General features: G+C 39.1%; 1 protein-coding gene across 4 annotated transcripts; it reads left to right on the forward strand.

The window, feature by feature from the left end:
• The first annotated feature begins 1,165 nt into the window (after positions 1-1,165).
• On the forward strand, positions 1,166-12,823 carry si:dkey-103i16.6 (SIRT1 domain-containing protein). Of its 4 annotated transcripts, XM_053234945.1 has the most exons (9): positions 1,837-2,319; positions 2,424-2,458; positions 8,717-8,912; positions 8,993-9,166; positions 9,802-10,034; positions 10,123-10,223; positions 10,319-10,480; positions 10,614-10,826; positions 11,724-12,823. In XM_053234945.1, exons 1-9 carry the CDS (start codon positions 2,273-2,275, stop codon positions 11,847-11,849), a joined length of 1,287 nt encoding a protein of 428 aa, XP_053090920.1. In that variant the 5' UTR covers positions 1,837-2,272; the 3' UTR covers positions 11,850-12,823. The 4 variants fall into 4 exon arrangements, with proteins under 4 accessions (XP_026783605.3, XP_026783602.3, XP_053090920.1 ...); XM_026927804.3 differs by lacking the exons at positions 1,837-2,319; positions 2,424-2,458 and adding an exon at positions 1,166-1,189; XM_026927801.3 differs by lacking the exons at positions 1,837-2,319; positions 2,424-2,458 and adding an exon at positions 1,559-1,821 and having other exon boundaries at positions 11,724-12,822.
• The last annotated feature ends 381 nt before the right edge of the window (positions 12,824-13,204 follow it).

Here is a 13,204-nt window from a genome sequence, read left to right on the forward strand (position 1 = left end):
CTGTATCTAACAAGGCCTGATTTGTGAATGAAAGCCATGAAAGAACTAGTCTAACAAGATATCATTTGTAAATGAAAGACGGTTGGTTTTTCTGTTGTTTTTTTTTTTTTTTTTTGGATCACATTTTGTGTCTATGTATCTCTTTTGCAAATTGTAAAGCAACCTTGGGTGAAATGCACTATATAAATTAAACTTCTTGTTGTTGTCGTTGTTGTTGTTGTTAGGTGGAGTAGGGGAAAGGAAGAGAAGGAGGAGAAAAAAGTTTTAAGGCAAATGAATGTATGGAAAAAATATCTTCTTTAAGGAAGGGCAGTCTTGGTATTTCACACTGATGCTGTGAACATGTAGGCCAATTCTTTGCCACAGAGAATGCAATAGTACTGTTTTAATAAGTCACTGCAACAGACTGCAAAGCTATTGGACATTTCTGTCCTTTCTGCCCTTCTGAGGTATCTACTAAGATAAATCATTTGGACACAAGCCTTCTGCAGTGCACTGAGGATTTTACGCTATATATCAGACTTCAACAAAATTCCCAAAACAGCTCATTATGTATTGTAGTGCACAGTATTGAATGAGTCGACACTGTGATCCAGCTCTTTTAGGTTGAGAACCGACTCACATATACAAGCCGTTTTGTAGATGTAGGAAGTGTGCTTTCTCTTAGAGTGTGATTTAATCAATATTTTATTCAGTTAAACGAAGAAGAACGATCAAATAATATAGCAAACAATGTCCGCTTTAGATTAAAAAATGGCTCGAGGCAGCCAGAAGAGTCGGCTCTTTTCTGTGAACTGAGTCAAATGATCTGACTCACTGAACAGAGCAGGAATCCCATCAGCAGTGGACAGGGCGCGGTTTCGCGAGGGAAGCATTACACAGGAAGATGGGGAACATACTGAGCTTCTGAACCTGCTGCACTCTTAAAATGACTCAGTCTAGCACACTGGGTTCTCCTTTTCTCCGGTTTCCATTTTAGACAGGGTTTAAAGTAGAATATTTTTAGAAAGTTATACCATTAACCATCATACAGAGCCTTGATGAACTTGTTTAAAGCACCATAATACTTTTCGACTTCTTAGTTTGTAGTGATGGATCACGTGGTCATCGACACATGACTTCCTGATTTACAGTTTTTTCCATACCCCATGTTTTTTATTTTTTGAAAATCTTCATTAAACATCTTCAGGTAACATACAGACATTATCATTGTTGACAACACCGATGAATAAACAAATAGTATAACAAGAAATCTGTAATACAAAAATAAATTGAGCTTAAGGGAGTAATTAAGGTCTATAAGTAATTCAGAGAGGCCTCCTCTTTTTCAGCTGTTTTAAGGATTGAAAAACTTTGAAAACTTTAACAAATCTATATTTGTTTATGTAAAATTCACGCATATTACACAAAAATTCAGCCTCTTTGTTTTGCATAACACTTCCTGATTTACGGCTTTGACCTTTTTTCTCTCAGTTATATAGTAACCAATGGGAATCTTCAAGAGTCTGCTGTTCCTCATTTCCGCTCCTCTTTGTTTGAATGCACCCGCCCTGTTTTCCCGCGCTTATTCAGAGTGACGTATTTCCTGTCCGTTTGTTGTTGTCCGGCTGCACACTGAAGCGCTGATGAACTTTGCCTTGTCGCCGTGGTGTAACGCGGTGTAATGCTGTGTGTAGCTGTCAGTGCGGTGCTTTAGGAGAGGACAGGAGAAGAGAGGAAGTACACAGAGCTGCTGCTGCTGTTGCTGTTGTTGTTTGGGCTTTAGCTGAGCTGTCCTTCTCAACCCTGCACATTTACCTCACTGCTAACCACCACCTGGAGGCAGGTTTGACCACAGAATGAATAGTTTTTATTTTTACTGCATGTATGAACGTGTATGAAGCAAACAAACCGGAAATTAACACGGTAGCATTTAGTGTACACGGCTAATTCATGGGGTGAGCTAGCTAACTGAAGCACTAGCTAACAGAAATCACAGCTGTTGAGTCACACTGAGGGAGTGGTACATGATGAGGATTCAGATTCAGAGTAGTTCAGAGCTGAAGTTTAGCTTAGGGATTTTATAGTATGAATAATGTAAGATATCTGCATGCATATATACATTAAAACTCCTCTGGAAAAGTAAAACAGGTTGCAGATCTGCAGGTTCATGCAATTCAAGTTTTAAATCATTATTTGATTTATCATATCATTAATGACACTCTGAATGTTCAGGAGGTTTTAATGCCTCTGTCATGTGTAAAATATTTGTGTAATATAGTTTAAAAGATGCATGGATAGTCTCCAGAACTCTACAGGATGCGGCAAAACAGTTTTAAGGTAGAACACTGTTCTTTCTTTCTTTCTTTTTTTTCATTTCCATGTGTATTTTTTTCTTGTGACTCAGGAGTGACATTTTAAAAGTTTTTTTTTTTTTTTTGAAGAGCACTACCTGATTTAAGCCAGCAGAGGACAGAGGGTAATGTTTTTTCATGATACTTTCCTGATCCAAATTTTGGAGGTAAAGATAACGTTGAATTACTTTTGCACATTTCCTGTGAACATACACTCACCAGTCACTTTATCAGGAACTCTACCCTAATACTAATACCCAAAAAAAAACATTCCCCACACCATTATACCATCACCATCAGCCTGAACTGTTGACACAAGGCAGGTAGGGTCCATGGATTCATGCTGTTGATGCTAAATTCGGATCTTACCATCTGCGTGCTCCCGCAGAAATCAAGATTAATCAGTCCAGACAACGTATTTTTCATTGTTCAACCATCTAGTTTCTGTGATCCTGTGCCCACTGTAGCCTCAGATTCCTGTTGTTGGCTGACAAGAGTGCAACTTGAAAATCAAGGTTCAGTGTGTTGTACATTCTGAGTTGCTTTTCTGCTAACCACAGTTGTGAAGAGTGGTTATTTAAGTTACCGTAGCCTTCCAGTCAGTTCAAACCAGTCTGCCCATTCTTCTCTGACCTCTCTCAACAAAGTGTTTCCACCCACAGAACTGCCACTGACTGCATGTTTTTGTTTTTCACACCATTCTGTGTAGACTTTACAGGCCAGCCCATCCAGCACTAACAGCCATGCTATGGTTCATACTGATCACTCCCTACCCACCCAAAAGGCCATTACAATTTCCCCACGTTGCTGTGTGTTTATGTGCACCACTAGATGTCAGTCTTCACCACATTTTCCACAATAGGACATTGACCTGTTGGATATTAATTTGATCAAGTCTTTGCTGTTATCAGTTTGAAATTAGCAATGGAGGAAAAATCATTGCACTAAGATGTCCATACAAAAACATGTTCTTATTCACTCCTCAGTAGTCTGAACATTGAACAGCGTCTTGTAAGTAGTGGATTCTGAGATTCTGCACTCCAGAGTCAAATTCACTACCAGGTCATTTTCATACTGTAACATCACATATTTCAGCACTCACTGTACAGTATGTGCTTTTCTCAGTAACTTAATTTAATCCAATTTACAGAATGCCTTAGTCGGTTCCTTGCTCTTTCTTATGTACACACTTGCACACACCCTGAACAAATAGTACATTGAGCCCAAATTAGTTGCATTGTGTCATATGAGGATTGAACAAAGAGCCAAACCAAAGTGACATGTCATTAGCGCAATGGAGAATAAAGAGGAGAGGAGACCTTTTGGTGTTGAAGTGATCACCGTGGTGACCGGCGCTGTGAGGCCAGAACTTGAATTGGGGCGGCAGATTTCGTAGAGAAGCTGCTTACAGGCGTAGCACTTCTGAGATGGAGCAGATATCAGACTAAATTAGAATGAAGTTTTCAAGTGATTTTCCAAATGGGGCTTTAGGTGCATTGGAAAGCACGAGCTCTAACGTGATACAGGGTATCATGGCAACATATGATTTCGATTACAATAATCAACCAGTGTGGAGAGATCCCACTTTATGATGAAGGTGCAGGTGATTCAGATCGTGGCCATGCATAAGTTTTGATCTTCTAAGGACAGAAAGAGAGAGAAATCAGCTGTGTTGATATAGCAGAGACACCGTAATAAGGATTGCATGAATTTCTCAGAACTGAGATTGAGAACTGCTGCCCTTGTCTCATCTATCAATGTTTTGTTATTCGTTTGTTGAATAAAAATATAGCTGGCGTACTGTTTTCTCAAACATTGTTTTGGAGTTATGTTTCTTATAGTGATTATACACTGAGTTGTCAGTTTATTAGATACAGTGCTTTGCACAAGTATTCACCCATTTGAAATTAATTGGCATTTTTACCATTTGAGTTACAACTTGATTCAAGATTGATTGATTTGTGTGGTTGTGGTCTGTCTGTTTTTGGGCATAATTCTCATCGTTCTCCTTTGGCTTCTGTGATTCACTGGTGGTTTATATAGAATGTGATTATGTATGTATTTTTGTGACTTATTGATTTTTTTTTATGCTTTCCAAGCCATTCTAGGTAAACACATGAAATGGTTGTGCCTGAAAAGCCCACGACAACAGCCGTTTGGAGGCAGATTAAACCGAAACACCTAATCGTGCTATGCTGAATCACTCGGGTGACTTGTTTTGCCAATTTCAGTGATAATTGATGGCATAAACGCTTGCCTGTCTAACTGATAACACACACTGTTGTCACGTGATGTACAGTTGTGAGTGGACAGTTGTGTGAAGCTAGGTGTGGTTTAAAATAGAATGCCCTTGTCAATCATAAAGTTAAAGACACACTTCAGTGCTTCCTCATAATGATTGTCTTAGTCATAGTGACCTCGTTATCTTAGTAAATCGTGGTGGACCATACTAAAGTGAGTATAACTAAAAAGTAACATTTTTTTGCTGCTGCTTATTACTAGTGCAGGAACATCTGCATTTTATCCTCATCTGTTTCTTTGCTTGTAAGCCCTGCTGTCAGAGATATTTGCTGCCTCCGTGCTTTCTGTCTAACTGTGTGTGTAACAGGGAGCTCGTTCCTTCCATACGTAAGCTTTGCTACTCTCTGCACAGTGCTAGCGTTATTGCTTTCACCTCTCCTCATGTGTCCATGTTTAGTAAAGTCTCCCTGAAGTAGACAGCTATGTGTGTGCCCCCTTTCTACTGCTGGCTCCATGCTGGCTAGCTAAAGAGCAGGCATAAATCTGCCATTACTTGTTAAATGCTTCGTTTATTCTACTACAATAAGCTCGAAACCTTTTGCCTGTTTCCACATAATCTTGCTAATAATTATTTGCCACATAATCTTGCTGATTTCCCATCAGTCTTTTGCTTTGAGATCTGATTGCAGTTAACCAACACCTCAGTTTATAATTCTCTTTTGAGTAACATTTGTGAAGTGCAAAAAGTGTACGAGTGAAGAGTTTCCCTGCCGCAGCATCTCATTAGATTTCATCTGTATCTTACTTCATGTCAGTGTTTTCATTCTTGGTGGTTTTCTTTTTGGGGGAGATGTACGCTCTGTGTGGTGTCGTATTAAGATCTGCTGTGATATATAGGCCCTGCTCAGCAGTGTCTCTATGGGTGGACAGGACACAATAGCAGTGATCTCTTGCCACCTGTAGTTTTTAATAGCTCCCCAGAAATGGGTATTAAAGTAATGAAGATAGGGAAGTTTTAATCTCATAAGGAGTAAGCCTGGATGCTTTTAAAAAGACTGAAGAGTAAATAAAAAAGAGGTCTAATCTGCTTTTAATTCCAGGAGCATCTGGTGTGTCACAGTAGTCAAAATCAGCATGTCAGTGGTGTGCTGTGGGTTTTTTGTTTATTGTTTTTTTTTTTTTTTTAAACTTGATAAGACTGCCAACTTTAGACACAGTTTTGTCAGATGCTCTCCCACAGCCTGTCGTAGATGGGTTTATCAGTCCAGTGGAACAGGGCTTATTGTCCCTCTGAATGTGATTATGGTGCCTCTCCAGCCTGTGATAAGTTTAACGTTCTTCAGTAAAAGGACTGACTTATCTCATTTGTTTGCCATGACGCAGGCTACATTTTATTGGATTCATTTCTTTGTCTTAAAATCGTGGTTTAAAAGAGTTCCAGATCACTGTAAACCAGTCCCCAAAATACCAGCACAAGGTCACAACATTTTTACCCTTTTTGTGGTAGGGTAATTAAACCTGGCAAAGCAGTAGCGTTGCCACCTAACATCTCCAGGGTCCCCAGTTTGATCCTGAGCTCAGGTTACTGTCTGTGTGGGATTTCATATGTTATCTCTCTGTCCTCCGCATTATCCGATATCCTCCCACACCTCAAAAAAATGTCAGTTGGTGGATTGGCTGTACACCAAGTGTGTGTGCAAGCTTACGTTGCCCTGCAATGGATCAGTGTCCCATGCAGGGTGTGTCCCTGACCTCTCACCCAGTGTTCCTTTGATAGACTCCGGATCCACCGCAGCCCTGACCAGGATAAAGTGCTTACTGAAGAGCCAGCTGCTTAAATTATTGACACTTTTTGTAGGCATCTGTGTTACAAGGTGCTGCATTGTTTTAATCACTATTTGTAAGTAAAAATACAATTTAAGTAATTATTAAAATTAAGCAATTAAAATTAAAACATTTTAGAGTTTGGTACAATGTTATATCTTCAAGTGCAAACATCTTTATTTGTTCCCGTGATGCGGCATCTTGTGAAATGTGTTTTGTTTCTTCCTTTTCATACAGGTAAAAGATTCAAAGCTTTGTCGCTTTTAAAATGGAGAGCACAGTGCCATCTGATTTTTGCTGAAATTATAGCAGCCATAAACTCAAGGCTGGAAAGGAATAACGTACAATAACGAGCTGATTTCATAAGTTGAATCGTGTGCATTAAAATCCAGGAGTGGAAAAATCCTGGCAAATCAGGATCCTGGCAAATCAGAAAAATCCTGGCAAATCTGATTTTTCTGCTCCATATCAAATAGACGACTTGTGTCTTCACTGGTTAGCCCCAAATCTTTCAAAGCAGTTAAACACCTTTCTGTGTTTGAGTGTTGTTTAAAGCTTCAAGTGTCATCACTTGTGGTAATGTGATACGAGCCTTCAGCAGACTGTCGACACTTGTACTCATTTGGCTGAATATTTTGCTTGTTTTGGCAACACACTCCCACATCTCTGTAGCCTCCTCTGTACTCTCTTTATTGAAATTTACCCCTGAATCATCTATCTCCGTTCACTCTCCCTCCTATTGCGGTATTCAAGGGGCCTTCTAAAGGGCTTCCTCCTTTCTGTTCCAGCTGGGTTTGTTGACACACGGTCAGTCCTGGACCCCCAAGGGCCCCCCCCCCCCCCCCTTTTTTTTTAACACCCCTCCTTCCACCTTCTCTGGGCAGTAAAGCTGCCACAGCTGTGAGCTGTATTAGCATAGCTGCCCAACAGAGGGGGAACACTAAATATATTACAGCCATTAGCTTTTGTTTGTGAGGTGACAGTTTTAAAACATTGAAGCTTTTCACTATCCAAAGGGGGAGAAGACAAAAGAGCCGCACTGTGATTTGGGTTTAACTGCTGTTTAAATATAACCTCAGAAGCTTCTGGATCCGAGATAGTACAGAGACAGACTGAAGGACCTGTTGCTCAAATCAAGAAAAGGAATAAATAGCCGAAAACCACCTTGATAAGCTTTTTAAGCATAAAAACATACATTAAATGGAGTTAAGATGCCACTTGGTAATCTGTGGCCTTTTTAGTTGGTTGGGAAAAAGATCTTTCAGTCTTTCTCTGGCATCTTGCAGCTGATTTAATTCTACATGTAAAATCTGTTTTTGAAGCAGCTTATGGTCACTTGAGGGATGAAAAGAAGCAGATTAGGTGCAAATCTTTTCATCAGTGAGATTTAATTCATTTGGTTTTGACCATTTAATTTTATCTTGTAATGTCAATTTACATGCATGTGGAACACTGTTTCCACACAAAAGCAGTATTTGGGCCCATCACGTTGGTCAGTTAGTCATTCTTGTATTTAATAGGTTAAGTGCTCGGTGCACTTGTTTTAATTGAATATAAATTTAAATTTGTTTGCCCTCAGTTGGTTTAGCACCCAAACTGTTATCTTCTACTATAGCAATTTGTTAATGATTACCGATTTTTTATTTTTTAAGAGCTTCACATTATATGTTTTTTAATTATTTATAGTTCCATTTAATTTTTAATTTAACTTAATGTTGTGGAACCTCTGTGAAACTAGTTAGTTCATTTTATAACTTACATTATAACAGCTAAAAACAGTCATCCCCTCACTAGCACTTTTTTTTTTTTTTTTTTTTTTTTCTCTCTCACAGTTAATAGGACAAAAAAAATTGCAGGTAACTGTTACTTAGAAACCGTAACTCCTTTGTACTAAAAACTCGGAGAAACAGCTTCACCTCTGCTTTACCTCTGACTGTTACAAAGCACTGACACTGGAAACTCCTTCCGTAAATGTTACATAAATGTCCCCTTACAGAAAGTTTGACAGTATCAACAATTACATGTTTTTTTTTTTTTTAATCTGTTTTAATCTTGGATTATATGAAGCGTCTGCCTTACAAGTCCCCGTGAATGAGCTGTTACTATAGAAAAGGAACTGTATTAGAATGAGCGTATTAATATAAGCCTGTGATGTGCTTTACAGTCTGCACTATTGTCAGAGCTGCTGTTCTAAAAAAAATAAAATAAAATAAAATAAAATAAATAAATAATAAACATTTTTTGGCCAATCAGATGTGAGAATTCAACAGTCCTGTGGTATAATGCAATGTAACAATGTACCACGTACGCTTCTGCAGGTGCAGGCATGAGCAAAGCGAAGATGAGCAGGGACAGACGGAGCAACCAGCCTGGATTCGGTAGAGTGACACGCAGCTCCATCACCTCTCAGGAATCCGCTTCATCCTCCTCCCAGCAGAGCAAACCCTCAGACTCTGTCCTACTTGATGACCTGAGCCTCATGAGAGTGAGCGAACTGCAGGCCTCATTAGCACGGTGAGATACTGTGGTGGCTTTCTTAATTGCCCTAATTACTGTGAATTGTGCAGTGACTTCAGTTCTACTTATCATTTCAGGAAAGGGAAGCCATCAAAAACAGGCACTGACGTCAGTAAGAGCACATCAGGTCGCTCAGTCCCACGGGGAGCTCTTGAGACTGTGGGCCGACTGATGAAGCTGGGTCGCTTGCGTAATGTGGTAGTGGTGGCTGGAGCTGGAATCAGCACAGCCAGTGGCATACCAGACTTTAGGTGAGTTCCTCTTTGTCCTTAGCACTGCACTTTTTTTCTACACTTCCATTTTTAAGGTCATTTTTGGTTCTTCTTTTCACTATTTGTTAATGCTTTACTTTAGACAACAGTTCTGCTGAATTCTCTAATCTGATTGGTCAGAAAGTATTGACTGATTTTGTAGAACAGCCCGACTTTGGCGTAGTGTTAGCTGCAAGACTGGCCTCGTGTCAGCTAGAACAGGGACTTGTATGGTAGACATTCACATAATTTAAGCCTAACAATAAGTGTATTTTATAAATATTTAATAGTGAATAACATATATATGTTCTGTGGTCAGGCTTTGTGTAAGGAGATGTTTATGAAAGAAGAAACATTTTTGAACAACATTAAAGAAGCGTTTATAATTACATTTAATTTTGACACAGTTGTAATTGTTGGCAAATTACCTGGGTATCAGAGATATAAACCACTTTTGGGACATGATGTTAAATAATAAAATCAAATTCAGTGTGGCATCATGCCCACCCATCGTGTTTTATTCCTTAATTAAATACAACTTTATTCTCATTTACTGTTCCAAATTGTTTTCCTCTTATTTATTCTGACCAGTATTTTCTGCCACTGCCATTCCTTCGTGTTCTTTTTTCCATTAGAACGCCAGGCACAGGCTTATACGCCAACCTGGAAAAGTACAACGTTCCCTACCCTGAAGCCGTCTTCAATATCGACTACTTCTCTGATGACCCTCGTCCTTTCTTCTCACTGGCTAAAGAGCTGTACCCTGGCAGACATCGACCCAATTACATCCATTACTTTATCCGCATGCTGCACCAGAAAGGTCTGCTGCTCCGCATGTACACCCAGAACATCGACGGCTTGGAGAAAAGTATGCTGAATGAAATTTTAATATTTACAGTCATATTTTCTTTTTAAAAAAACAGCAATGAAAATTTTGTCTTCTGTGGTGTTCTTAGTGTGTGGTATTCCTGATGATAAACTGGTGGAAGCTCACGGAAGTTTTGCAACCGCCTCCTGTCACTTGTGCTATACACCGTTTCCTGCTGACGAAGCCAAGGTGAAGAGCAACAGTGTCAAATTACAACTGCTCTATAAGGACTTTTATCATAGTGATCAACTATATTTTATATCCTTTTTCATTTTTCATTTCAGAAAGCCATCATGAGTGACAGCGTCCCCACATGCACGTTCTGTTCCGCCACAGTCAAACCGAATGTTGTGTTTTTCGGTGAGGACCTACCTGAAAAATATTTCCAACATGAAACAGACTTCCCCAAAGCGGACCTGCTCATCATCATGGGCACTTCTCTAAAGGTCAGAGTCATACATCATCATCATCATCATCACCATCATCACAAACCTGCAGGAAGAATCTGAATTGATGTCTCAGCCTTTTCACTTTACACACAAGGCTAATTTAAAGTTGAGCTCTTTTTTTTTGTGGTAGATTGAGCCCTTTGCCAGCCTGGTGAACACGGTTAAGCCCAGAGTTCCACGTCTGCTGCTGAACCGACACGCAGTGGGGCCGTTTGAGCGTAAACCCCTGAGAAGAGGAGACTATGTGGAGCTGGGAGACCTGGTGGACTTGGTCAGAAGACTCGCTGAGATTCTGGGCTGGCACGCAGAGATTCAACACCTGATGAACAGCAGTGAGAATGGGGTATGTAGTGGTGTTTAGCTAGTATAATTTCATTTATAGTTTCAGGTCCATGTGATATGTTAAATAAAGTTTTATATAACAGCCATAGAAAATGCTAATTTTTGATTGGTTTAATTCCTTATAACTGGGCACCTATAACTGGCCAAAAATGTAATTACAGTTTTAAATCAGTACTACTCATACTAAAGCAGTATTTAAATTTAAGCATAAATAGCCAAGTATATGCTCTGCTCATTTTATTACAGATCAGTCCTGATCTCAGGTTACTGTCTGTGTTGGTTTCCTCATTTTCACATAGGAGATGTGATGACCTTTAGAGGGCTACAAACTTAGCTAAATAAAACATGTTCACTATTTTTCACATTAAAGGCAAAACTTAAATTTTGGTTTTCAAAGCTGGAAAGTAGCCATGGTCCTGCTATCGGAAAATAACTAAACTTGCATCAGTAAATGTGGCGATTCACTTCTTTAACAGTACCACTTTAACAGTAAGGTGTGATTTAAATGATATTGTAGTCAATCAATCACAGATTTTTCCCAGAGCCTGCTGCAGACCTGTGAGCATATCCACTAATTTCCACAAAAACTCAAACTTTAAAGGTGCACTGACACCCGTGACTATATCTTGCTCTGAAAAGCTCATTGTGTCTGTGTTTTTTTTTTCCCCAAAGATTTTTTTTTCTCCCTCTGACACAGAAGTGCGGAGGGATTGCAACCTTCAATATTCGGACTCTTGTGGCCAAAATAATGTACAATAAGTGAGCTGTAGATGGCGCTTCTGAGGCTAAGATTAGAAAATATCAAATTTGGAGGAGGACACACCTCTCCCGTGTGTTGCATTGTTCTGTGCTCTGACTCTGGAGTTAAGTTTTACATATTCAGTTTAATTTCCTTTAGGATTTGCAAACCATCCCCATGGTGATATCTGGTCCTCACTCAGACAGCGGACAGCAGCACAGAGCCTGCTCCTGCAGCAACAGTGAAGAGAGTGACTCGTCAGAGACGGACAGCAAGAGCACTTGAGTTATTGAGTAACTACAGTCACGTGCTGTCCCAGACCTCTAATATCCACGTGAGGAAATACACTTACTATTCTGATCCTGACCACGTTATCCTTCTTTTTTTTTTTTTTTTTTTTTTTTTTTTTTTTTTTTTTTTTATTTTATTTTAGGTAATATCATTATGTGTGTCTTTCTTGACATGTCAAAGGCACTTTCTTACCTCTGTGAACATTTTAATAGGATATTAAAAGACTAATTATTAATATAAAATATTTAATTATCTACATATGAGGAACTTTTCTGCCCTCCATCTGTTTTAGGGTTTTAAACTTGATGCAATTACAAGACAGAAAGTAGGATTTGGATGGACATAACCAATGGCTTAGGCATGTACGTGTATGTGCGTTGGGTCAAAGTGTACTCTGTGGAACTTGGAGCAGGTCCAGCTCCGAGAGGACAGTGCTAAATTAGCATGGGAGGCGTGACCTCCTGAGTGTGTAGTGTCCCGCTGTGTGTGTTTTCACAGGCACTGCGGTCTCCGAGCTGGGGCCTCCCTCCAAAACTCTAATAAATGTCTCTGCTTGGCAACAAAGAACCAATATCCTGCTGCTGTGTGTGTATGTGTGTTTGTGTGAGAATGTGTATTTGCTTCTTTGTGTCAGTGTGAGTAAATGGCTGTCAATAGGGATGTGTGTGAGAGAATGGTAATTTTGCTTGCCCGTGTATAATTGAGAGAAAGCAATTATTACATTTTGCACAGTTGATTAAATAATGATCACGAAATCCTGATCGTATCTGCTCACATCTGTTTTTGGTTCATATTTCAAGGTACTCACATAAGAAGTCAGTATCTGTTTTAAAACTTATGTTGGATTTGTTCTAGAGTTAATAAGTAAAGATGGCGTACTTATTAACTCTAGAGCTGAACAGTTTGGGAAAAAGTTGTATTCTGGATTCCCAGATGCTGCTGGGTTTTTTTTTTTTTTTTTTTTTTTTTTTTTTTAAAACATTAAATGCGTTGTACGTCTTTCTATATTTGTTGATTTATTAAAAGTATTTAAGTTTTTCCTGCCTGTTCATTTTTCTGAAAACAGTGCTGGCAGCCCCTATTTTGCCTCTTTTGTAGTATCTTTTATGATGCATATTGGAAAAGAGGCCATATTCATATTGTTTATATATTTTTTTTAGGAATTGCCAAATCAGAGATGATAAAGCTTGTGTTAGTTTATGCAGTTGAGTGTGTTTTTATCAGCATTTAGCTACATATCAACCTAATTTAGTACTTCACCATTTCCTTCCCGGACCCATAAGAGATGTTTAACATGGTGCTTATGTCAGCACTTAAACTAAACTCAGGTATATAAAAGCACTAAAAAC

The sequence above is a fragment of the Pangasianodon hypophthalmus genome, chromosome 6 (genome assembly GCF_027358585.1).
Source record: "Pangasianodon hypophthalmus isolate fPanHyp1 chromosome 6, fPanHyp1.pri, whole genome shotgun sequence".
Taxonomy (NCBI): Eukaryota; Metazoa; Chordata; class Actinopteri; order Siluriformes; family Pangasiidae; genus Pangasianodon; species Pangasianodon hypophthalmus.